We start from the raw sequence: 26,778 nt of genomic DNA, 5'->3' as shown, positions 1-26,778 counted from the left end.
TAACATATAGTCGGAAATGAGCTCCTGGATCCGCTCCATCCTCAGTTCCATTCCATCAGGATCAGGAGACTCGCCTGGAGGTCCGCGGGTCCTCAGCCGCGCCATGACCATGCCCCCCATCTCCCCCGGCTCAGGTGATGCCGGAGGTGTGACCATGCGCAACAAAGAGGGCAAAGATAAGGATCGTGAGAAGAGGTTCAGCTTCTTTGGCAAGAAGAAATAGGACTTTTGTCAAAAACATGGATGTCCCACAAACTGAAAGAGTCCAATCAACACATTGGTCTCGGTGCAGCCCTGAGGTGTTACTGTATGTCGACAGCTACAGAAAATGTACTTAGTATTTCCCCCCTCCCACCGCTTCCTTTCGGGTTTTATCTGTCACGGTCTTTTTGGGTCTCTGGTATTTCCCATCTAAGTGCTTCTCAACCAAGGAGACCATCACCCAGAGACACAACACACAGTAACTAACACAACCATGTTGTCTGAGGAAATGCGGGTGGAATTAACGAGGTCCTGTTCATCTTCCGTTCACTAATTAGGTTTTCATTCATTATGTGTGAGCTGCACTCACTGATTGACCATTTTTATCCACTTTTAAACTCTTCTCTTTTGAAGAAAAACCCTGTGACCCTTTTTTTCTGCTTTGGGCCTCATTGTTATTAACCTGACCAATATTTTGCTGTTATGATTTATTTATCTTTTCTTATTGCTGATTTGAAGAAAACTAATGAATTTGATTATCTTAATCCATGTTGTGGAGAGAAACCCAGGTGGTACAACTAGTGGAGAATGTTGGGCTTATTCTTGTATGTATTATTATGATTATAATATTATTAATCACTTTTAGGAATGACAATTCTTGAGGTGTTTTTGAAAAATAAAGCTCATTTGATTTTAGCAGTGTGCAGTAAGTGATCACAGACTAAATTGGGAATTTGATATATATTTAAAAAGTGGTTTGATTTTTTTTTTATTTGCTAAATTTGCCTGATTATATCATCGGAGTGATATTTTCTGCTTGATTTTTAATGGGTTTTTTTGTCTGTACAAAGCAGAGAGAATTAGTTTTTCTAGTGTGTGTGGGTGTGCGTGTGTGTGTGTGAGTTGTGGTGATGTGAATTTTGCACGTCGATATTATCCCTCATCAAATATGGCCACATGGATGCTACTTTTTGGTACTCAAACGCAGATGGAAATGGGACACAAATAGAAAATACTGGAATGCTTTTATGGGGAAAAGTGTTTTTTTGTTTTGGTTCAGGTATTATTTGTAAGAAGGAGGTTTCTCTTCATGGTCTTTTTATTTCTGTTTCCATCTAATTTTCAGGTTATTGGTATAATGGAGTTGGGGGCAAGCGAGTCGTCAGACAGCACACTGTATCATGGGTATAATGTAGGGAGTCAAACTGCCTTACTACCCCTCCAGTCAAATGTTTTTCAAAAATAAGCTTTACGGTCTAAAAACTGAATGTTCAAATGTAATGATCTGGCTGTGGATGATACATGCAGCTACAATATGCCCACCTGAGACGAGATGGTCTAAAAATAACCTTTGTGCGTTGACATTTGTGGCATGATGATACTGTAGGTTTATATTTGTGTATCACCATCACCCCATCTGTGTCAATTTATGCTGAGAACATGTGATTTGCTTCGTTATCAGGGTCAGAGAACTATAATATTGTAATATTATATGTAATCGGCATCTGTAATAACTAGAAACAAGGTAGCTCAGTTTCTGATAATGTATTAGATTCATCCAAGTACTGTACACGTACAGTATTTAGTGGGGCAGTAGACAGTTTTATATGAATATATTGATAACTATGTCACTTTCATCCAGGTATCAACTTGCCTTTTCTAACTGCCAAAATTCAGTAAGCGGTAACTTGATAACAATTAAGAATTGAAGGGTTTGAGTCGGTTCTCAGTTAATGATAATAATGTGTTGCATATTTTGGCTGATTGTCACAAGGACACGTGAGAGGGAGATGTAAACATATATCCAGTATGGTTGCGCTGGTTTGAACTGTATTGCTTGGCCTTATTTTCTAGTTCCAAATGAATGTGGAACCAGTACAACCATCGCGCCAGTCGAAAAAGAGAGTTGGTTAAAGTACTAAGATCAACAGAGAGCCGGCGTCGTTACGTTGAGCACAAGTTTAAATGTCCCAGGTCAATGAGTTCTGACGTCAAAGGTCACACTGTATTTTCTGACTTTCTTCAGCTCCTTTGAATGTAAATCAGTTGGGCCGAAAAGAGAAACAAAGCTTACAAGGGATCTTTTTCTTCCACACTCACATATATGCTGTGCTGTATGCTTAAAGCAGGGATGGCATTTTCCTCAACTGTGTTATTTTTTTAAATAAAAGTGAGGACCTTTGACAAGAACATAGTCGGCTGCCAGAGTGAAGTTTTTAATGAAAAACAGCTTTTTTTTGATAGAAGTGAAACAGAGGCTGGTGATCATTTCTTTTTGTAGAAGAAGGCAGGGTATTTGCAGTCTTAGTTGGAGCTGGTCATTTTTCATCCAGTAATCTGTCTTGCAGCATTTGATAACCTTCATTTTCTCTTTTTTTCGTTTTTTTCCCCTCTGTAATTCAGAGCTGTTAATACCACTACTATTATTAATTGCTATTATGATCCTTATTGCTACTGTTGTTACTCTTACTACTACTGTTACTAATTCACCTTATTGCAAAAAGTGTAATTGCTGTCCATTTTTTTCAGGTACTTGTCTGTAATACCAGACTTTTCCACATGGTGTCAGTGTGCCGTGGAGCATTTTCATTACAATTCGAGAAAAATGTTTGTTGACTTGTGTATCTACAGCTACAATACTAGGAATAATAAAACATGGTTTAATCAAAAATTGAGTGTCCTTTGGGGTTTTGAATAATTAGTTGGTCTATTTTTATTAGTCAACAATAGATGTACAGATTTAATTCCGTGATTGGATGATGAGTGTTTATTGATAAATATTTGTTATTTCGCCCTCATGTTTTTTTTTTTACATGGGTATACGTAAATACTCAATTTGTAGCGGTAATGACTCAAAGTTACCACAGGGTGGTGCTAAGGGGTCACCTGTCAAAGGGGAGAGATTATTACCCAGCAGCCACTTCGCCCTGTATTGAAGCAAGATGGCAGCTGTTGTCGAGAATGTTGTCAAACTGTAAGTGTTCCACTTTTTTTTAAACACTCCACTCGCTTTTCGACGACAGACCGACGCAACCACCGAGTGGCTATCATTTTATGACACCACATCTCGCTGCGTCACTTGCTAGCTCAGGCAACATTTTCAGGGACTCATGAAGGTTATCTAACGCAGTCCAGCGTCGTGTTAGTCATATCCTACGAATAGTTAGCAGGCACGCTGGTGACGACTTTTAATAAATGTGTGTCTACTATTAATCATACAGCATATATGTATGTATGTGTGAGTAAAAATGTTTTTGTGTGGCAATAGTTGGAATCATTTTTAATATTCCATCCAGACATCTCACATCGGTTAGTACAACTGCCGGGTGGCTGTCAAGCTAATTCGCTGAAGTTAGCCAAAGTTGGCGTTTTTGGGGGCAACTAGTTTAGTGGACGTTTAAGGTGATTTCTTCTTCAATCCAATGAAAATAATTTTGTCACACATGCTCAACGGTATAACCGAATTGCTCTGCGAATTATAGGACTTTATGCTCATAACTAAAGTTATTGAAAACGACTGCGTTTCCGGGTCGTTATTCGGGTGCCACTTGGAGTCGACGGTTTACGACAGGTGCGCGGGTCAGTTACCATGGAAACCCGAAGCTGTTATTAATTCCAATAATTATTTGTCTTCCTGTATCGTTCTAATTGTTTTTGGTGTGTGAAAACAATACCACAATATTTATTGTGACATTTTTTTATAATAGTAATATTTTTTATAATAATTATATATGTATAGTCTAGCTAGTGTTAAACTTTCATCAATCTATAGTTTGATGGGAGAAACAAGACTTTTAATCAAACACATTCTTTACAATGTGAAGCAAATTGTACTTTTTTACAGTTATGTGACACATTTGTCGTATTTTGGGTGATATAAGTGTTTTGTCTTGGTAAGACATCCATTCAACTGCATTGTTTGTCATTCTGCATGGCAAATGAAATGCCTCTTGGTGTTACTGTACTCCACCCTGTCACCTGATCTCAGTGCTACAGTATGTCTTGGGGTCTGAGCAGCTCGTTCACATGGCTGTTGAACCAGAGCTTTTTGTTTGGGCAACACTGTGATTTCTTTTTCCTGTGTTGCGGTGTCTGAGCAGAAGTCAACATTAGACGGAAATTGTGGTGGTATGTTGCTCAATCTGGTTGTTCTTTGGGCCCCCCTCCCGGTGTTCGAGATGAGACTGCCCTAGGTGAGGTGAAGACAGGGTTTTAGTTAGCCTAGTTCAGTGATGTAAACACCTGAGAATTTTATATGCAGATAAAATGGTCTGCACAGTACCAACTGTTTTGAATACACTGGTGCACACATGCCGCGGCCTACATGGTAGACAGGTCAGATCCTGATATCAAAAAGTCCTGATTTGTATGTGTATATATATATATATATAGATATATATATATTTTTTATCAGTATGCTTGTTTTTTGTCACCAGGTTGGGAGAGCAATACTACAGAGATGCAATGGAGCAATGTCATAACTACAATGCTCGTCTCTGCGCCGAGAGGAGTGTGCGCATGCCCTTCCTCGATTCTCAGACCGGCGTGGCTCAGAGCAACTGCTACATTTGGATGGAGAAGAGGCACAGAGGGCCTGGTAGGACTACACGCATCCCTCACCACATGTCGTTTATTATATCAAGTTTTAAAAAAATATGTTAATTAATAAATCATTACTGTATTGTGGTTGACTGTGGCCTATTACAAGTCAAAAATATGCATATTTAAGCAAATTTTACATATTTTTCTCAAAATTAAGTATTTTCAAGCTTAAATTAACCAAAATACAAATACATTTACAAAGTTCATTGAGAGACACTATGTAGATACAGTATGTAGTGTTTTACACTGATAACTCTGTCAGTAACTATTTGTCAGTAATGATCTAATGTTGTAAGGTTGATGATCAAAATTCTAATGCTTGTGAACACACTTCACTGTTAATGTTGTATAACGGGGAAGTGTTACCGCCAAGAATTCCTGGAAGTAAAACAATAAACAAGGAACTCTCCCAATGTTAACTTGAATATACGTATTTGACTTATTTTGTAGTATTATGTTGACTGTATTGGGTAACACGAGTTTAAAGGTGACTATACGGGTGTTATTCTGTGTCTGGAGGGCTCTAATAGTGTCACAAATGTATTAAGAAAGTAGTAAATAGTTCTTTTTATGCTCTATGAACATATTCCATTTATAAATAAGGAATCCAACTTTCCAGAAATTCACTTATCACGGTTGTGTCTGGAACCAATTAAGCCAAAGTCTCTTTCGTTCACATGGTCTGTTAAAGTGAGGATGTACAGTTGGCTTGTCAGTGTGTGTATCGCATTTCTTTCGGGTTAAGTACAATGACTAGGGATAATTCAAAACAAGTTTTGCTGTTACTGTGGTTGATCTAAAAAAAAAAAACCCTTTGATCACAGTAACCCCTCCTGGAAGTGCCAGCAGTTTTGTTTTAAAAATGTAGTCTGAAAGGAGGAAGACATGCACCATTTTCCAAAACATTAAGTAGACATACATACATCTGGTTGGCGTGATCTTGTTCCCTCGTAAAGAGTAGCATTTCTCCCACTTGGCTGGGTGCCTCTTATTTAGATGCTGGAATAAGTTGGTTGTGCTGCTTGGGGCTTTAGGCAAACTTTACAGCATACAATCACTTGTTGCACATCTGTTGTCACAAACATAAGCTATGGCCACATACACACTCGATATTTTTAGATCATGTTCCTCATTCTGCCCTGAGTGAATCTATAGGAACGTTGAAGATGGGGTTTGATAGAAGTTTTAATGGTCCTCAGGCATGGCTCCAGGCCAGCTCTACACATATCCTTCCAGGAGGTGGAGGAAGAAGCGGAGATCTCATCCTCCAGAGGACCCCAGACTCGTCTTCCCCCCCATGAAGTCAGGTAACTGATCCTTCTACTAAAGGGACATCAAATCTGTTGAAGATGTTTATGTGATGACTGGCTCATGCTCTTGTCCCCATGCACAGAGCTTGATTTTGGACTCAAAAAGGATACGCTCTTGTCATCGGATGGCAGCAGCCTGGAGGCCCTCCTGAAGGGCGAGTCCCTGGAGAAACGGGCACCTGCAGATCCCAGAGCTTCTGAGGAAGACTCCAACCCCAGCGATTACACCCCTGGCCTGAACCCCGCCACACGTATCAGAAAGGTTCTTATCCCGTGTATGAGACATCAGTGTGACGCAGTGAATAGTTGTAATATGTAAGGGTCCCCTGATAAAACTTTTCGCTTATATCGTCCGATACAAATTGCTCATATAGTGGCACCTGTTTTGTGTTCAAATTGTTTGGTGTCTGGAATGGATTAATCAGATTTACATTATTTTCTATGGGAGAACTTGGCCTGGTTAAAGTCCATTTTGGTTTGAGACCTTTGGGAATGGATTAATTACTCTAACCAAGATACCACCATCAATGTTAGAAAAGGCTTGACCAAGTTAGATTACTCAAACAGAGAACAATAATCAGGATCAGTAGGTGTGACAACAATGGACCCATTTACTTCTTTAAGCATCTGAGATATATAATATATATAATACAATATGTTATATATAACAGCAGCTAGACATAATATAGCAACGTTAGAGGTTTTTAAAACTGCCGTTATTCATCACCAACAGGGGCTTGTCATCTTTTCTGTTATAGCTAGTGACTTCTTGCCATCCCATTGAAATTTCCATGTAACGCTGCTACAAATGTGTTTGTATTAAGCCCTTAGTAACATGTGCCTGTCTGTACCACAGAGAATCCTTGAGCCTGACGACTACCTGGATGACCTGGATGATGAAGACTACGAGGAAGACACACCCAAGAGAAGAGGCAAAGGCAAAGGGAAGGTGACTAATTGCTGGCACCAGAACACTCTTATGTTTGTAAGAGAAGTCAGCATTTATAGACATGTGTGTTCAGGGTCGAGGAGTGGGCAGCAACAGGAAGAAGCTGGACACCGCAGCCATGGAGGACAGAGACAAGCCGTATGCTTGTGACAGTGAGTGTTGCCAAATATTTTCTAGATCTCCTCCATCTCCCCCCTCCCCCTCCTCTCTCTAAGCCTGTGAGCTAGCGGAGTTACTTAGAGCTCTTCATCGCTGGCTGTTATTTTCCACTTTGGTGACCACATTCTCCTGAGTGTCTCTGCTGTCGTCTTCTTTGTCTCTTTCAGACACTATCAAACAAAAGCATATTTCAAAACCTTCTGAAAAAGGTACATCTCTTTCCTTCTTATGTCTCATGCTGCTCTTTATTCATCTTGTGTTCTTCACCTATGAGTTTTTTGCTATGTGAACACGCTTCATGTTGTGTGGTTCCCTACTGTTTGACCAAAAAGTCTTTGTTTGCTTTCCCGTCTACACCTGCTTGATTTTTAGGGATTCCATTTAATTGAAAAAAAATATTTAGCGTTTCTTATTCATTTATATATCAATATAATCATATCAATATAATTGTTTATTTATATATATATATATATATATATATATATATATATATATATATATATATATATATATATATATATATATATATAATATTAATCATATCAATATAATTGTATATATATATATATATATATATAAGCTTTGTTATGTATTATGAATAATACAAACATGATCAAAATTTTAAAACCAAAATTGCAAAAAAAAAAAAAGACAGACAGACATTTCAAGAATTTATGTTTTGCTGGATCGTAAGGAGGCTCTAAGTAGAGCTTCAAAATGCAAAAACAAGAACTGGGAGTGAGGGGAAAAAAAAATGTTTTGAGTCAGCAGTTGAAATTGTAGTACTAATCTAACTTCTCATTTAATTCATGTGATCACCCCTCCTCCTTGTAATTAATGAGTGGCAACCATGTCCAAAGTAAATGGCCAGAATGACTCCAAATAAGACTGGAAACAGTCCACTCATCAGAGAAATAGCATAAATAAGAAATAGCATAAATACATATAAATAAATACAGAGTGAGAGCAGGCCAGCTGGGATGGGAGAGGGAAGAACAATCATTCTAGAATGGGCTCGTATGTTAGTCCTCACCTATTGTCCTTACGCCAGCATGAGTGCATACCTCTGCTTTTGATGCTTTGTGTTACTCATGTGGCCAACACCCGCCTGAAGAGTAATCATCCTCCTCCTCCTCCTCCTCCTCATAGCAGGGTGGGCGTGAAAGAAGAACTTTGTCTTTAGGCTTTATCTCATGACACTCACATTCTCTCACCTGTCAGTGGCCTTTATCCTCACGTGTACATCACATGCATGCTGTATGAACACGCACTCAACTACACTTTTTTGTCTTATGAAGTCACCATCACTTGAAAATACTGCATTCCCTCCAGTAGTAGCCTCTGCTCTAACAGCATAGTATTATATTATTATAGCATTATATAGTAGTATGATTTTTATATTGGTATATAGTATATACAAATATTTATTATGACACATTATTTTGTAAATCTGTTTTAAATGAGCATTTATTTGTCCGAGGCCTCTATTTAGAGGAAATAGGGCCATTTGTCGGAGGGCATGCAGTGTGTTATGCTACTGTAAACTGCTGGGATGTAGAATTGATGTGTGATCATACGTGTTTTCCTGTCTTGCTGTCAGTCTGTGGAAAGCGCTACAAGAACCGTCCAGGTCTGAGCTACCACTACACCCACTCGCACCTGGCGGACGAAGAGGGCGAAGATACAGAGGAGATGGAGGTCAGCGAGCCTCCACCCCCGCTGCCTGAGCAGCCCAAAAGTAAGTGGTCGGTGGCGGTGGTCCTTTTGGTCCCCCTGACGGACTTTGGTTGAATGGCGATGTCTGTGCTTTGTCAGCTACTAAGAAAGGCCCCGATGGCATTGCCCTGCCTAATAACTACTGTGACTTCTGCCTGGGGGACTCCAAAACCAACCACAAGACGGGCCAGTCTGAAGAGCTGGTGTCCTGCTCCGACTGCGGACGCTCAGGTTGGTTTCCACGCACCTGACCTTCTCATTGAAAGTATGTGCTAAAACAAACGCCATGACTGCAGGCCACCCCTCCTGCCTGCAATTCACGCCGGTCATGATGGCAGCCGTCAAGACGTATCGCTGGCAGTGCATCGAGTGCAAGTGCTGCAACAAGTGTGGCACCTCTGAGAACGACGTGAGTTCACACACACCTTTTAGGGATCTCAGCACTGTAGGTCACATGATATTCCCTTCCAGGATCAGCTGCTCTTCTGTGACGACTGTGATCGAGGTTACCACATGTACTGTCTCACCCCACCCATGTCTGAACCTCCAGAAGGTAGGTCTCCCAATGTGCAGGCTCCTATACAAGGTTCTGATGTTACACATTAGGATTAAGTACAATTCAGTACTTATTTCATTATTTTTATTATTAGATTGAAGGATAATACCATCCGTTTTTGGCAACATGTACCAAGGATTAGGATGACTAAACAATATCACCACTAGAATGAGGAGAAAAGTCTAAATATGATAATATTACTAATTTACTAACATGTAACTGTAAACGGTTTTAATTTAAAAATAATTCCTAATCTTGAAGCCAGAATATTACATGAAAAAATGATTTTATGAGCACACGAGTGCACCCCCGGACCTGATTACTGCTGCACCTTTTCTCAATCGAGAAATCACTTAAATCGGACCAGCCTGATAAAGTGAGGTACATCATATCACGCTAAGATGTAAAGAACTTTCAGAACAAATGAGAAAGTAAGTAATTGAGATGTATCAGTCTGGGGAAAGGTTATAAATCCGTTTCTAAAGCTTTGGGACTCAAGCAAACCACAGTGAGAGCCATTATCTAGCTTTTTTTTGACACTTCTTCACACATTGTATTGTGGCCCTCAGGGAGCTGGAGCTGTCACCTGTGTCTGGATCTCCTCAAAGACAAAGCATCCATTTATCAGAGCCAGAACGCCCCGCCCTTGTGATTGCCACTCCTTCTGCACACACTCGCCCCTCGCCCGTTGTGCAACATCAACACAGGTGTGACGTGAGGAGAACTTGGGTGTGTCCAGAGGGAGGGTGAGATTTGTCCAAAGGGAAGTACACTTTACCACACTGGCCTCAGCTCATGTCTTCAAATATGACTGTTACACATTGCAGACTATGACATTACCTAATCACACACTTTTCTACAATTTATATATTTCTAAAATACAAAGTACAATTTTCCATGCCCGTAGCCACATACGCTCATAATAGATTTTAAGAAAATCCAAACGCTAATCTTAAAAGAAACATGGCTCAAGAGCTTCAAAGGGACTCTAAGCATGGCACCATAAGTACTATTGTGTAAAACCCTAACAGCGATGGCAACATGACTATTCAATTTAGCAATATGTTTATTGTGTTTGCAGTGGTGTACCGCATCACACTTAAACGTCTACTAAACATGACACTGAAACACACACAAATACAGTGCCCTCCAATGCACACTCCTGACATGTTCCATGCTGATTCTTCCTGCTAGTAAACCCAACCTGCTTGTCCACGTTCTGTATGTATAAGCCGTATGCATAAGGGCATCGAGCTCTTCATTGCCGTGTCCTAGCAGTTTGCTGACAGTGCTCCCTTCTTTCTTTCCCAGCAATCTTCTAAAAGATGCATTTGAACAAGGCTTGTTGTATTTGGACACGCTCACAAATGCTTCTGGGTTATCTGGAGCCGCTTTGCCCAGAATGTGATTAATGAAGAGGCAGCATGACAGTTATGAGTGGTACTGAGAGAGCAGATAACCTTCTCGCAAAATTGGCTTGTGTGGCGGGGAATTTTTTTTTTCTCCTCGCCTCCAGCTTTGGGAGAGAACGTTGCTGCCGACAAAGTATAATGAGTGTTTTTCAATTTTTAAAAAAATCACTGTAGGTGACTGATGGAATGTTTCAATTGTAGGAAAATACAAATAAAATACTAAGCACTACATTATGTTATGGTTTGTTACAGAATTAGCACATCTTTCAGGAAGGTTTGTAGTTGTTCATCTACCAATGTGTAGTAGTTAGTAAAATGAAACAAATCCTACTAAAAAAGGCAACATACTGTCAATAGCTGCTACTTCTAGGTATCCATACGACCTTGTTTAAGTTTCGTTGTAATGTAGAGATGTGTCTCATATATTGCTGACCTGGTTTACGTTCATTCAACAATAGAACTTGAATCCTTTGTACCAAGTGGTGAGTGTTCAGGAGAAGCGCCCGGTATGGTTGCAGGTGTTTTGCTGGTTTTCTCCGCTAGATGGCAGCAGTGACATAATTGGATGTTTCCCCATAGAAAAAAGGTAAAATCAGAAGCATTCCTCAACAAATTTATTGCACTCAAGATATAACAGTCTATAATTTGATGCCTAAGGTGAATTCTATATTGTATCCAAGCGTCACATTTTAATATTAAACATGTTTACCACAGGACATAGAAATGAGGCTGTTAAAATAAAACAGTCTGCAGTGGTTCATTTGACTGCATCGTGTTTCCTAGAGCTTTCACAAAATCATTACATGTGTAAAACATCCAAAAGATACACCTCTACACGCCCAAAAGTCTGCAAAAACAATTATTCACATGATGTAGTTTAAATATTAAAACACCACAAAACTAATTAGTCAGCGCTTCAGTGTTGTAAATCTATAATCAATCATTGAACATTTACAAAAAGTAGAAAGTCTGGTCCAAGCAGACGAGTAGTAATTATACAGCCACTCTGTCTTTGGTGGAACATTTCATATCGGTACCAAAATCTGGCATCCTATTTTTCTCATAGAAAAATATCTGCTATGGAGCATTTTGTAGTTATTTTTGTATCATAAAAGGAGCAGCACTATGTGGCATTACTGCTCACAAGTATAACCAATACCAGTGAAGGTTTGTGCTTCATTCAAATGTTCCACCAAAGTGTGGAAATGAAAGTGAATCTAAATAATTGTATCATTCTAATTCCTCTAAAGGATTAGGTGAATCTCTTAACGTACACGGAGCTGTACAAATACGAGTAGTGAGGCTAATCATGCATTTCATTATCAATGTTTCTAGGCTAAAAAAGTTGACATGTTGAAGGTGTCCTAGTACTGTAGGACATCAGAACCTCAGACGGCTTGGAGGCTGTCATTCTGTAACTGCTACATTTGGAACTGTAAATATTACACTCAAACATAGACGAGGCTAATATTCTAAATGTGGTACAGCAGAATAAAGTACCATTAGGAACAACATTGAAACCAATAACTAGTGTTTTTTTTGTTTGTTAAATAAATTATCCAGCGTGAACATGTACAACATTCAGAAGTAGATTAGTCCTTCTTCATGTCATACGTTGTCATCCAATACTGTAAGAACCAAACTAACAAAGTGCATCACTGTGGGAGAACCTATGCTAGGCTAAGAAAGCAAAGGCCATGTCGCTCTTTTTTGGCTTCAGCAAAGAGGAGCAGCTGTAGGTAGAAAAGGTAAGGTTTCACCTTGGGGGGGGGGGGGCTCACATCTGGCCAAAGAGGATGGAGCACAGCAGGAAGATGGAGTAGAGGAACAACAGGCCAAGTCCCAGGCGGCGATCCAGCCTCCAACGGTTTAGATGAACGCTTGTCACCTGAAAGAAAGTCACCCAAGTCCTGTAAAGTCCACCAGATTTATTTGAGAATATCTTGTGGAGGCATTTGTTGTGGGGACTCACTGTGAGGAACACGGAGGCCAGCAGCAGGATGACCGAATACACCAGTCCTTTGTTATTGATGGACACCTGTGGGAGAGGAAGAGGGCACAAGCATTGTTGGGGAACATGGATGAGGAATAAAACTAACAAAAAAAGAAATCTAGTATGCATACTGCTGATCCATGATCCACCACAAGTGTGCGTAAAGCCCAGGGGAAACCCAAACCCAGCAGGATGTCAAAGATATTGCTGCCTATGGAGTTGGACACAGCCATGTCCCCCATGCCTAACAAAAGATAACATGCCAGACTCAAGCAGCAGCAGAGAGAAAGCAAAAGATCCTCCTTGTTTTGTTTTGTTTTTTACCTTGTCGGGCAACTATAAGGCTGGCCATGCAGTCAGGGACGCTGGTCCCTGCAGCCAGGAAGGTGATGCCCATGATGTAGTCTGGGATGTCTAAGGTGAAGCTCACAATGGTGACCTACATGGGAGGTTCAACATGGCCAGGTCAATAAATGTCCGCTACGAGTGTATGATCCAATAAATGAAAATAGCGGTGCTCACCATCCACACCATGAGGTAGGAGAAGACAGCAATCCACAGTGTGGAGGCCACAAAGGTGACCATGAACCAGCGGTGCCAGCGTGGTAGAACACAGTTGGGGACAGTACAGTAGAGCAGGAGGCCCAGAGGCCACGTGATGACCCACTTGACCCGTGCAGAGCAGCCAGCTGAGGCACACGCGAGCTCACGTCAGTTCACTGCAGCAAATTAGTCAGCCATGACACTTCCTCACCTGGGATGCGCAAGGGGTGGAATATCCCCTCGTCGTCTTGCTCCAACCCTGGCTTGTCTCCGGATTCTGTGTCTCCTGCCCTGCCTCCATTTTCCAAGCTACAGGAACCCGTCCGCTTCAGACTGTTGGTTGTAGAGCCCCCCCTGGATCCAACAGCAGACCCACTTCCCCGTGGGTTCTTGGAAGTCCGGATCAGCCTCTGCCTCTGAAAAGTGTATTTTACTTATCCTTTATTCAGCCAGGTAAGTCCCATTGAGATGAAGACCTCATTTACAAGAGTGACCTTGCCAAGAGGTCAGCAGCACACACAGTCATAAAAACTAAAGCCAAAAAGAGTTGGAAGCAATAAATGACAAACAATAAGATAAACATTCAACCATTTTCCAATCACTTATCGATATCTCCCCGCTTAGTGAGTAACATAGGATGGAAGGCTTTGACTGTCCATCCATCTCGGTCACTGGTGTGAGAACGATGGCAAGAAAACACTTCCTCTAACTTTTCATTTATTTTTTTGAAAGGTAAAAATATGTGGGTCAATACGGTATTTCCTGTTTGTTTTAGCCTTTGGAAAATATGCAACCAACATGTTGCTTTGCCAAGCGTGTGGGTTACCTCGCTGATGAGCATGCGTCCCGCCATGGACAGCCTGGTGCGAGGTGAGAAGTGGGGGGTGATCATGATGCGCAGGCCGGCCTCAGAGAAGGAGAGTTTGTGGGGGCTGAGGATGAGAAGTTCGTCTACCATGATGACGGGAGCCGTCTCCTGATTGTGAGCTTGAGCTATGGAGAGGAAAAGTGACCTTACTGTGTCAAGCTTAAACATCATAAAGCCAAATCATTATTTTACCTACAAATACTATTTTGCTAGAACATGTTAGCACCCATGGGAGCTCAGAACAACACCGACCTTTGTTGAGGAGCACCAAAGAGGTGTGGCAGGCTGAGGGATCTTCTGCCATCTTGTCGTCTCTGCCGTTCTCGGACACAAAGCAACACGGCCCAGCGCTCCGGAACTGACGAGTCACGACGATCATAATCTGAGCATTGAACCTGCCAAACAAGAAGGATACATCATTTAAAAGGCAAACAGGATGCCGGACGAATGAGGGGAGGCGTGGCCTCTTACTTCATGATGATAATGTAGACGGCATACATGGTCATGAGGAGGAGAGATTCCCACCTGAAGAGAAAAGTCAATGTGATCAAAGATGAGGACGGTTTAAAATGATCATCATTGGCCTGCCCTATTACATTAGTTGTTATCATAAGTAAGATGTACACGTGATATTTAACTGTACATTTCTTTATTTGTTTATTATCACATATTTATATGTGGTTGTATCCGCTTGTTCACACAGGACCACATGCCTTTACTTTTAATTGCACCTGCTGAAAGTGAGCCCAAAGAAATATAAAATGAAGGTGCAGTGAAATATGGCAACACGACCTTCACCGAGCACCCTGGCATTTGATGAAAACCTGCCATTCCATTCAGTCCCTGTTCCATAAATCCGCACTTTCATTAAACCACAGCATGCTCGTGGACCACAAAAGACTAGCCCATACATTTTCCCACACTATGACTCTTAAAGCTGATTCCTAAGTGAAGCATCCATGACCCGATGAGGTTAAATGATAAGGCCTTGGAAGTCTCTAATCAGTAGGACAATCTACTGATGCTTGACCCATGGTTGACCTGACTGACCCTATAGCGTGCCGCAATGGAAAGAAGAGCTAATCAAGAGCTTTGGCAAAGACAAACATGCAAGATCTATAAACGATTGACTCACCAAACGACCACAGCGTCATAAATAACCTTAAGGGAGGAGAAAGAGATGATTAGAATGAGGACGAAAAGGTCAGCACAGACATGAGACTTGCAACTCACCATGATGAGGGTCAGCACGGACAGGATGTAGTAGGAGGAGTCTCGAAATAAGGACCACCATGTCAGCGTCACGGTCTGTGGAGAGGCACAGCATCAGTTGTGCCGTCTTACCACAAGTTTACTTCTGTAAAGATGTTCTGACCTGCCCTGCGAAGATGCCGCACAGGCCGATGATGACCAGGATGTTGAAGACGGCCGAGCCCACGATCGTGCCCACACCCACATCCCCTTTAGTGATGAAGACACCTGACGGGCACAACCATAGATAAAAACATATGCAACATGAAAGCATTTTGGTGCTTTTTGAATATCCGCTACTGACATCTACTGGGCGCTCTGGGAACTGCAGTGCCCAGAAAAGCCATTCTGTGGTCTTTCTATTTTTAAAATGACAAACTAGTCACCAATCAGAGAGGTGAAGAGCTCTGGAGCAGAGCTTCCCGCTGCCATGAAGGTTGCCCCGGCAACATCCTCACTCAGGTGTAGATTCTGTGCAGGGGGGGGGGGGAGACAAGGGGACATTGATTGAGCATGAAAACGTTGTAGGCATGCTAGCGCTGGCTCTCACCTCACATATTTTCTCAAGGGAAGGGACGAAGTAGTCATCACAGACGATGGCCAGAGCGTAGAACATGTAGATGGCCTGGAACGACACAAGCTGACTGGTTAGAGTCAACAAATAACATCATACTAATAGTACACCAATAATTAACTAGTAGTACCCACACAGAGTACATGCAGTAAAACTGCTCCATTCTTCCTCTCCTCCTTGGTGAAGATGTCCTCTGGAAACTCATGGATAGCTGCAAGGACACACATGATGACAATATGAAGTCCATAGAAATATCCAGTATATTATACTCAAAATACTCAGTACATTATTTCATCTTGACAATAGTCTTTAATAACAAAATCTTTATCTAAACCACAAAACTTTTGCAATGACATCCCAAGCCAGTTAGTTATTTCCTCTAAAGCCAAAACCTTACCAGTTCCACACTGACTGGGAGGAGAAATGTTTTTTTCATGGCTTACTTCATGCAGTGTTAAGATCTTTACTGCCAACAATACTACAAAATATTTGAGCATTGCATAGGGAGCACATCAAGGAGGCTGAAGAGCCGCATGAGGCTCCAGAGCCACAGGTTGCCAACCCTTCCAGGATGCTAGCAAGCAGTGTATCAACAAGATGTGCATCATATTGTACGCTAACTGGAGAATGCATGCAAACGGAGGCAAAATGGTGGTGCAAATATTGAAGTGACCTATTCCAACTGTCATTAGGAATAGGGGAAAAGCATGTTCATCATTTAATAAACTCCTCCTTTAAGACATCTCTAAGTAGATGTAAACCCTGTATGTTTTCCACAGAGGTGTCACACGGGAAGTGAAACTAGCAGCTGTTTCCTGTTTGGCCCCAAGTGCAAAAAATAATAATGACGGCTTTTCTTCCCCATCCAACCTGACAAAGACAGCCTCCAGAGAACAGTACTCCAACTCCAATTTACAACTGGGATCCGAGCACCATGAATTTAAACTACTAGGGGTGGGGAGGGGCTGCGTGCTAAAAATAGCTGGTGTGCTGCAAGCCCATGGAGGCTTCGCAGGCACACAATAAGTAGAGCACACCAACACCGAGACACAATCCTTGGTGATTGGAAATGCTAGAGGTGATCTTTCACAATGCCGTGTCAGCAAATGGAGGGCATGGAGCCAAAGCCCACCGCCCCCTTCCGAGGAATCAACATTTGGCCATGTGTAGTAAGAAAACGTAAATGTTTGTCCAGTTATGTTTAGACATGTGCTGCCTGCCATCATCATTACTGCATCCACGATATTTTCTCCTTCCATTTTAACCAACCCAGTGTCAAGGTGGTGCTCCGTTAGACATCAGGAAGGAAGAAAAAAAAAAAAAAGATTCCTTTAGTAACAGCTGTTGCACTAAATCATGGCGGCTTAGCATATAAACTGCCATGTTATCACAGGAGAGAAGGCTGTGCTGCATCTTCTCAAGCAGCCTGTCTGGGCACATTGCATCGTGTTGGACATCTGGGTTCCTTCTCTGGCGTCATCTTTTTCTCCCAGCATCCTCTCTGATTATACACACTGGAAGTCGTCCAGGCTCCTTAAGACGCACACACTCAGGTGTTGCTGTCACTGGAAACACCAGGCTGCAACATGGAGCTCTCATAGACACTTTGAGGAGTTGCTCTGATGAAGGCAGTTACCATGGCAACCTTCTCCTCAGGGGGCTTTTTTTGATGGGTGGCAGTAGGAAGCCAAAGGCAAAGGGGATTGCAGGAGAGGGGGTGGATGTGTGTTTTTCCCATGGTTTATGAAAAATGAAAAAAAAAAAAAAAAAGAGTGAAGTGACAGCAGCTCGGGACGATGTCTAAAAATATTTATTTTTCCTTTACCCACTCCCAGGAGAGGTCTGAGAGAGAGAGAGAGAGAGAGAGGGAAAGTGAGCGAGTGCCGGGAGAAGGACGGAAAACAGACACAAACAACAGTGGTTTAATGATGGCGTGTTTGCACTATACCACACACAGAGGCCCCCGGTGAAGTGTGTCCATGTTCCCTTCAATGTTACTCTGACAACACACCACTGAGCATCTCCTTGCTTCATGTCCTTTTACTGCTAAACAACAGATGGCAACCAGAACACGGAACACTTCCATGCATTGGCCACATGGCTCAAGTCAAAAACAATAACAAAGAATACAGACCAACCTCCACAGCTGAATGCTCTTACAATCATACAATTTGGACTTTTTGTTTGTGGCGTTTTTTTGTTGATGGCGACATATTGATTCCAGATTTTAGTTCCCTTCATTTAACAAATTTGGGGCACACAGTGGCCTCGTAGTTAGCATGTTGGCTTCGTAGTCAGGAGAGCACTCCGGTTTTGTATGTGGGTTTTCTGTGGGTACTCTGACTTCCTGTCACATCCCAATTTCTGCATGTTGGGTTAATTGGAGGCTTGACATGGCCATACTATTGGCATGACTACACTATACAAGATCTTGTGATTTCTTGTTCAGAAAACTAAATAGTTTTGCGGGGGCTAGGCCTGGGACGATAAATCTTGTGACATCCCTAGCAGGCAAACCTCGGTTTTTGTACGCCCCAGTTTCTTTTCATAAAATTCAAATTGGACCTCATTTTTGTACGGTGACTGCTTTTCGTACAATATCAGACAAAACAAACTATGTTTGCCCTGGACTATATCGCTGAGTCCCCAAAACAAAGCACCTTATGTGTCCATCTTTCCCTCCGAGTCTACCAGGTGGTTTGAGAGTATGGCTCTAAAACTGAGTGAATGAGTGGGCGGGGAGCAGTAATGGGATCGATCATGAAGTCGGCAGGGTGTCGAGGCGTCCAGCCAAGCCAGTGTGCTGAGTAAAGTGGTAGCAGGCGTCGACACATGCACATTTATGAGGAATTAAAAAATGAATATTTCATTCCTGGTGTGTAATGTAAATTCAATTATGCATTTGGTCTTTGATTTTGCAGTCCTTTGACGCAGTTTGAATACAACACAGATGAATAGGGAGGCGGGCTTTAAACTGTAACCTCAGCTGTCAATGAAAACACGACATCATCGTGTTGCCGCTTTCTGTCTGTTCCGGCCTAAAGCGCTGAGAAAAAGTCCATATCGATGTTCTATAGCTTAAGTATAAATAAATACTGAGGCCTGACAGTCACTAGAATAAAAAAAACTTAAGCTTGATGACACATTGATTATGAGAGGATTGCATCATTTACATAATTTGAATTGACAGCCACCCCTCCTTATGGCCCATTTTAGTCCAGCAGTATCATCTTGCCTTCAGAACTTAGCATTTAGCTGCCTAGCAACAAGCCTGGCGAGGACTCGTCAGCTGAAGTAGGACAACGTCATCTCCCATCTTGTTAAGGGGGCGGGGGAGATGAAAAGAGGATGGTGCCAGACATCCCCGAGATAATATCCCTCTGCTTTTTCTAATCATAATCACAAGCACATACTGTATGATGTAACGGTAATGGCTGTCAACCACATGCTGAGGGATATGGTGGCTACCTGGGTCTGCTGTGTCTTATGGAATCATTAAAGCCTCTCTAAAATAAGATTAGGCCTGCTGTCAAGCCTGTCAAAAATCAAACTGTCGCTTCACAAACAAAATAAATCCTTATTGCAATCATCAACCATGGTGTACGGTATGGTTAGATGGGGGGGGGGGGGGGCTTGTAGGCTCCAAGTGGGATATCCCAGCACGTCGGAGGGCAGATGTGTCCAAATAAATACAGCTGTTTGGTAATAATTTGGCACTGAAATAGGCTTAAAATGATCCATGTGCATATATGTTCCTTGCATATACACATGCAGCATACATAACAGGTGGTATTTAATTTACTTTGATTGATAGCTGAGTGGCAGCTGAACATTAATAACACAGCCATAGTGATGCAAATGACAAAAAGATGAGGAAGGTGTGCATTTGTCCTGTCATCCACTGCGTTACCATGAGACTTCTTTGGTGTCATCATCAGAACTCCAAGAGGTTAATTATTTGTGTGACTGGAAGCTAACCTTTCCCCTGGTAACCTGCTTGAAATGTTACAATTACATCACAACCCTAAGCAACCTTTCACGTCAACTCATAAACAGAGCGAGTCGACCTCTACTTTTCCTTTATGGTGCCAAAATCACATTACACAAGCTTTTAATTGAGCCATTAAGTGTCCTTTAACACTTAATGGCGGGGGTCTTTAAACTGTCCAGTGAGTGTATAATAGAGTCACCAAGTCGTAATGCATGCGTCCATCCATGGTGATGGATTGATTCACTATGTGGAGCCCAGTGAGACTCACCTGCTCGCTGTTGATCCACACTCTGGTTGTCAGATATTTGCATGAGCGTACGCGTCCATCGCAGCATGCCGCCATCCACGCTAGGCCGAGACCCAGAAGTCCCTGTTGCAAAACAATGAAGGACCAGTCAGCATAGCACCAAAGCCAATCAATGGCATAACAGCACATTTATCCCCAAACAATTATTTCTCCAATGAAAAGTGTTCAACTGAAGAAAGAAAATGATGGCGCTACTGAGATTGTCATTTGTTATTGTTGTCATCAACGTGGGAGAATAAAGGGACCATGTGAGGCAGGGGTGAGCTAAGCATTCGTCAGCTCAGCTGTTCTCAGTCATCATCTGTAGTCAGATCTTTATTGCATGTACTTTAACTCTGTGTTCCATTCCTTGACAGCTTATCTCTACAGTGGCTGCGGTTATTGCAGCGTTACTGGGGCGACAGTGGAAGAGCCCCAAGCCCCCCCTCACACCACCACCACACACTCACAGAGATAATATTTCTCATTATCTTCCCCGAAAGAAAGATATAGATAGATCCTTCCGCTGATAGTGAGACACTGTCACTTTAACGGTGCATTTACTGGCTGCCAGGCACTCTGTGTACCTTTGTACCTTACAGCTCAATGAGCCCATTTCACAAGCGCCGCCACCGAGGCTTTTATGCCACAGCATCAAAAGCAGCTAGGCTTGTGTGAAATTCAAATGGGTTTGTGCAAGTGACACCCTGGTGCCATTTTCACACAAAATGCATCTTCCTCAACACCTATTCCTATTTTTGTCAGACAACATTAGCTAGATTATGCTACTAATCATTCATTCTATCTAGATACACGGCAGTGGTAAAAAAAAAAAAGTGTGATATACACCCACAAAACAGTAATACAGTAGTCCCTTACCACAACTTAGTTCAAATTGCAGGACTCCACTCTGTCATCACAGGTTTTCAAGAATACATGAATTAATCGTGCCGTTTTGTGGTAGAATATGGCCTGTTAGTAAAAACAAGTATGCAAATGGTATGTATTTCTACCTAAACGAAGTATTTTCAAGCATAAATTAGCTCCAAGTTAACCACAATACAAATATAAGGCATTAATAGAAGACTCATTCAAATTGTGATATGCAGTAACTGATCACAGGCTTTCAGTAGGTGACACATACGTACAAGCGCCAGACTTTATCACCACAACAACAGGCGTTTATTGCAAGTTTCAATTATTCCGCAACAGGCACAATTATATAAATACATAAATACATAATAATAATAATAATAATAATAATAATAATGCTGCGCTCTGACTTCAGGTATCTAGGCCGAGGTCTCACAATGGACACAAACGGGCATGGCTACGCTTCGCTCTTAAGCATCTAGGGTGCTGGTGTAAAGCTGCTAACAGCTTTTGACGTCTCAGCACTAAATGTTTCCATTCCACTCTTACCGGAATACCGGGATATCATAGTCATTAAATTAAATTCACCACTAATGTAATGCAAAATAAATTTATTTCTCATGAGTATTTTTTTACCATTGTGTCTGGAATATCAAGATTGGTATTACTGTATATGGCAATCATTAGGCAGGACATCATACAGCAGGGGCTGAATTATTGAAATTTGACTTGCTAGGGCTATCAAATTGGCTTAAAAATTAATCAGATTAATCACTGATTTAAATGATTTAATCGTGATTAATCACCATTTTGAAATAGAGACATTTTTAGCGTATTTAATGAACAAAGATAAATGGCAGGACAGGATTATTTATATTAACAGCTCTAAATGAACTGAATATGTCAATCATATCTAAAAAGCTGTTTGTTCAACATTAGTCTATTAGTAGCAGAACATTTTACACACTTTACACTGCATGGGGTTGCGTTCAAAAAGATCATGTAATTTAAGTTAAATGTACTTGTTTTCAGTAGATTTTAGAGCATACACATATGTAGCAAATTGTACACCACAAATAAGAGTTACAAAGATGACAAGAATATCCAATTAATGTTTTTCTCTAGCTTCCTGTGTCGTTCCCTGGACGAACGTGCTAAAGACGTGTGTGAGTTGGAGATACAAACAGTATATGCTATTGGAGCGGTACTGCTGTTGATGTGTTCAGATCAGAATAAAGTTATAAAAGAGCGTCAGACTGTGTGCGGATGTGCAACTGTGCTGCCGTCTGCTGTCATAACAGAGAGGCGTGCTTGCTCTGGTGCGCATCAGTCAATTACAGTAATACATTTAAAAGTAATTAATGAAATAAATTAGTTACTATTTTTGCCATTACATAGGCATTCCCAAAATTATCATCGGCCATCTGTCTAGTAGCCATGGTTCCGATTTGAGCTCATTTGGTCAAAGTCTGTCAGGTGAGCTCGTCAGAATACGAGCCTTGGTCTGCATACAGTTCTAACCCAAATAGCCGGCTTCCTAACTTATCTACCTACAGTAGGACAAGAAAGTCATTACATAAGAGGAAGCGGGACGTTATAAAGTCCTTTTATGATAGTCTTACTGCGCCGGTGAGCAGTTATTGTGCTAAGGCTAAGTGGTTAGAGTGTAAATATGCAGGAAGAGTGCAAGAAAGCTGATGTCTGTATGTGATTATAATCATAATTGCTGTTAACTGCAACAATTAACATCAACAAACTGTTTCTCTGTGTTACATTGTATCGCATACAATCACATGTCTGCAACAGCAAACAAGAGCTAACACTTGCTGATAAACCAAATCATGACAGGCCTAAAAAAAAACAAAAAACATTATGGTAAATGAGACCTATATACAGTAACATATTTCAAACGTGCCATTCCAACGCTTGCCCCTCTGTTTCTCCAAACAACTGTCGGCTGACTCAGTAGTAGACATGCCACATTTGATCCTGTCAATCACACTGTGGACAGAACAGCTTCCTAAAGTCTCACTACACATCTCCCACTTTACATTCTAATGTAATGTTATTGTCTTATTAACAGTGAAGCCAGCTAGATCAGCTAGCTAGCCAAGTAGCTACTCTGTTATTATAGCCAGCTGTTAGCTTACATGCTAACATCAAAAGCAGGTTATTGGCATACGATGCCCTATAAAGCAAACTAAGGCTTGATTAAAATCCAACAACCAACAAAAACACAGAGACAATGTAAGCATCACTTTTCTCCAAGATGGTGGATGTGTCTTCCATCTTTATTGGGGCAAAAAACACAGCTACAAAGCTGGATGAGCACATCCATAAATGGTGCGACTTGTAATGGTACATGTGTTAACATTGTCCAGGTATGGCAGAAGTAACCTGGCTGTCAGCACTACAAACAACAGAGCACATGTTTCGTCCAGTGTTTTTAACTTTCAACAGCCTTTGGTCTGGGATCAAATATCCTCTCCTGGTTGTGACACGCAGTTTAAATATAAATGATGCCGCTCTTTTGCTAAGACACCATTGGAAGACAAAAGTTGACCTGCCATGTAGGCCATTACAGGGCTCCGGGGGGCATAGTGGCCCCCGACTGACATAAAATTTAAGGGCGACTTGCATTGATAGGCTTAGACTGTGACAAGTTGTCGTCAATAAGGGCGTCCCTTGTCAATTCACTTTGGAGAGTAGATGAAAAACTCACTCCCAATGTCTCATTTTAGTGGCAAAATGCAACCATTTAGTAGCCCTGCATTGTGTGGTTATGACACACACACAGTCACGCACCACACAGGTGCTGATGCTGCTGAATGTGTAGAGTGTGCAGAGTGTAAAAGGTGATGGGAGCAGGTCTTAGGCATAATCTAACACATAATAATTTGTCATTCAATAACAATATAAATGCCTTAAAGGGATAGATTTTTTTTTCAGTCAGCAGTGATTTTGGAGTTGAAGATAGTAATTCCGGCCGGTTGGTGGAATCACAAGTGAAGCATTTTGCTTCTCAAAACATCATCATCTCCATACCACTGCCGACCTTTCCATCGCTTGTTTCAGTGTTTACTGCTGGGATTATACCAGTATACATGTCTGGTTAGAGAGGAGAGGTGACATTATTATCGGACATGGTCTAAAATGGTACGAAATAAAGCAGGATGCAGACATAAACAAAAAAGAAAAGCTATCAAATTTCAAACGACGCTGTCTTAACATCCTTTGACAGAAAGGACATGCAGCAGAAATCCTTTATTCTCCTCGCAACCATGATTGGATACTTGGTGGACGTGATCCTCGGTGATTGGATTTTGACACACCAAATGTGTCTTTGCGTAATCTTTATGCTGTGACTGAATATTCTAAAAATCAAAGTAAATACTTAAAAACTTAATATTAACATGCATATTCTTTCTTTTTTAACAGCCAATTCCTAAACAAGGTGCTACAGTACATCCCATTACTATTCTTATTAACAGAACTCTTATTAAAACAGCGCTTCTCAAATAATGGAGTGGGGGGATGCAAGGTGTGGTGTTGAAGGGTCAACTGTAATTTTTTAAGGTTACCAGAATTAGTGTGTATAGCTAAATAAATACAGGTTCTCAATTGTGTTTCAAAGCTGGAGTGAGAGGGCGTGACAACATTTCTGACCCATAGGAGGTGCAAGACAGAAAATAATTGAGAACCACTAGAATAAACAATGTGCACTTACCAGACAGAATGAGGTGATGCAAAAGCAGTAACATTCTGCTTCTACAAAGATATCAATACTCATTTAAATAGAGATGTATGATTGATTTTTTTTATAGTTTGTCACACTTGTGCAGTTAACCTTTCATTTTTGGCCTATTTTTGCTTTATTTTAACAATAAACGTGGCCCACAAATACTTTTTAACACCTCTGCACTAGATATATTCAGGTGTACCTAATGGAAAAGGATTTTTAGGTTGTGCCATATTTTACACAATTTACAGAATGATAATTAAAAGGGATGCATTCATTTCAACGGCGTGTGTGATGAGATGTCTCACCTGGTGCGTAGATGACCTGAACTAGCCATAAGACGGCGAGCAGTCCGACTCCGCAGCAGCAGAACCGCTGGAAGGGCCGCCGGTGCCTCGCTGCTGCTCTCATTCCTCCACCGCCCGCATATCCGTTACAAAAACATCTGTTGCGCCCTGTCTTGACACTTGTATCCCACTTGGACAGCCCCCGTCACGGAACAAACTACCACCATTTACTATACGACTACCACCTCCTGTAATAAGTTGCTGAACAGCGTGGAAAAAAATCATAAAACCCTCCCACTTTGGTTTTCCCCGTCCACATTCAAAGCAGAGGTCAGGCCGCTCCAGTGCCACCACCCTCCGGCCAACTCATGGCGAGTCACGGCGTAAGAAGCAGAGGCTGCCTGTGCTCATGTGAGCAGGCTGAAAGGTCGACAGCAGCCCCCACAGTGAGGGGCAGCAACAGGAGGCGACATGCTGGAAGCGCCCCCTTTCTTCTTCCCTCCTCTCCTCTCCTCTCCTCTCTCACTTGCACTTCCAGTCAGTGACCACCAGTCGGCGACAGACCCCTAAACATACAACAGATGTTGACCCCCTCCACTGACAAGGCATTACTTACACTGCTTCCCTCCAGCTACGCATTTCTAATATAAAACCTAACTGCCATCTTAGTCTAATAACCATAGCTAGTGCTGTCAACGTACTGTACGCGCAGACATTACGGAAAGCCATTTAATGTTGAAAACAAACTAAAAATTACCCTCCTACAAAATTAAACATAAATATGAAGCATTAGCGATGAGTTTTAAATGGCACACGCTTCAATTAACTTACCATTTATCTTGCTTGACACTACGTATTTAAGTAAGACATAAAAGCAAAACAAACTCTACTTTCAAGCAAACTCGTCCACGCTGTCTCATTAGCAACAGGTACGTTTGCTTGCTAGCCTTGATCAGCCAATGAAAGAACCGGAAGATACTGACGTCATGATAAGGGCGACCCATTTTTGTTACTTTGTATTGATACGATAACCCGCACAGCTGTATTTCATTGGCTTCCATTCATCCATTTCCTGTGCCGGTTATCCTTATTAGGGTCGCTGGTATCCCAGCTGTCTTTGGGCGACAGGCGGGGTACACCCTGGACTGGTCAACCGAGAACTCAAACTTCTTTCAGGGCTCACTTCCATATGTGCAAACCTCATTATCTGAAACGTTGGCATAATTCAATATGACAATACAACATTCTAACAACATTTATAGGTCAGAAAAATAGAAAAAGCATAATAGGTCCCCTTTCAGCACACCTGCTAGCCAAACTCCGAAGTTGATGGGTTAATGCAGCTGTCAGTCATAGCTTCAAAAGCATTGTTTTTTTTCACTTGGCAAGGCAGGACAGATGATTGGATAAGAGCTGTTAAAAAACACCTAACAGGCCTACCTACTGAGCACAAGTTTTCTGTATAATA

General features: G+C 41.6%; 3 protein-coding genes across 9 annotated transcripts in view; 2 read left to right on the top strand and 1 right to left on the bottom strand.

Moving 5' to 3' along the window:
• Window positions 1-2,395, top strand: part of sptbn2 (spectrin, beta, non-erythrocytic 2) — a 39,338-nt gene extending 36,943 nt beyond the window's left edge. For all 5 annotated transcript variants that reach the window (XM_058086163.1, XM_058086162.1, XM_058086165.1 and 2 more), the window contains one exon: window positions 11-2,395. In XM_058086163.1, the coding sequence (XP_057942146.1) occupies window positions 11-223 (213 nt within the window). In that variant the 3' untranslated portion in view covers window positions 224-2,395. The remainder of the gene's footprint in view (window positions 1-10) is intronic.
• Window positions 2,396-3,052: 657 nt separating this feature from the next.
• Window positions 3,053-11,628, top strand: dpf2 (double PHD fingers 2). Of its 2 annotated transcripts, XM_058086169.1 has the most exons (12): window positions 3,053-3,175; window positions 4,638-4,798; window positions 6,003-6,110; window positions 6,197-6,375; window positions 6,970-7,062; window positions 7,136-7,214; window positions 7,389-7,430; window positions 8,822-8,959; window positions 9,037-9,168; window positions 9,234-9,346; window positions 9,409-9,490; window positions 10,063-11,628. In XM_058086169.1, the coding sequence occupies exons 1-12, from the start codon at window positions 3,144-3,146 to the stop codon at window positions 10,143-10,145; spliced, it is 1,242 nt and encodes a 413-aa protein (XP_057942152.1). In that variant the 5' UTR covers window positions 3,053-3,143; the 3' UTR covers window positions 10,146-11,628. The 2 variants fall into 2 exon arrangements, with proteins under 2 accessions (XP_057942152.1, XP_057942155.1); XM_058086172.1 differs by lacking the exon at window positions 7,389-7,430.
• LOC131137825 (sodium/potassium/calcium exchanger 3) lies at window positions 10,609-26,294 on the bottom strand. Of its 2 annotated transcripts, XM_058086167.1 has the most exons (18): window positions 26,142-26,294; window positions 25,332-25,876; window positions 20,394-20,495; window positions 16,269-16,345; window positions 16,111-16,185; window positions 15,947-16,031; window positions 15,685-15,788; window positions 15,543-15,617; window positions 15,445-15,470; window positions 14,781-14,834; window positions 14,562-14,704; window positions 14,268-14,434; window positions 13,653-13,857; window positions 13,421-13,587; window positions 13,223-13,337; window positions 13,030-13,142; window positions 12,878-12,943; window positions 10,609-12,793 (listed from the first exon to the last, which is right to left on the bottom strand). In XM_058086167.1, exons 2-18 carry the CDS (start codon window positions 25,432-25,434, stop codon window positions 12,683-12,685), a joined length of 1,788 nt encoding a protein of 595 aa, XP_057942150.1. In that variant the 5' UTR covers window positions 25,435-25,876; window positions 26,142-26,294; the 3' UTR covers window positions 10,609-12,682. The 2 variants fall into 2 exon arrangements, with proteins under 2 accessions (XP_057942150.1, XP_057942151.1); XM_058086168.1 differs by having other exon boundaries at window positions 25,332-26,164.
• Window positions 26,295-26,778: the final 484 nt, after the last annotated feature.

Source organism: Doryrhamphus excisus, chromosome 11 (genome assembly GCF_030265055.1).
Source record: "Doryrhamphus excisus isolate RoL2022-K1 chromosome 11, RoL_Dexc_1.0, whole genome shotgun sequence".
Taxonomy (NCBI): Eukaryota; Metazoa; Chordata; class Actinopteri; order Syngnathiformes; family Syngnathidae; genus Doryrhamphus; species Doryrhamphus excisus.
The sequence above is the reverse complement of the archived record's forward strand: the minus strand, read 5'-3'. Positions and strand labels throughout refer to the sequence as shown.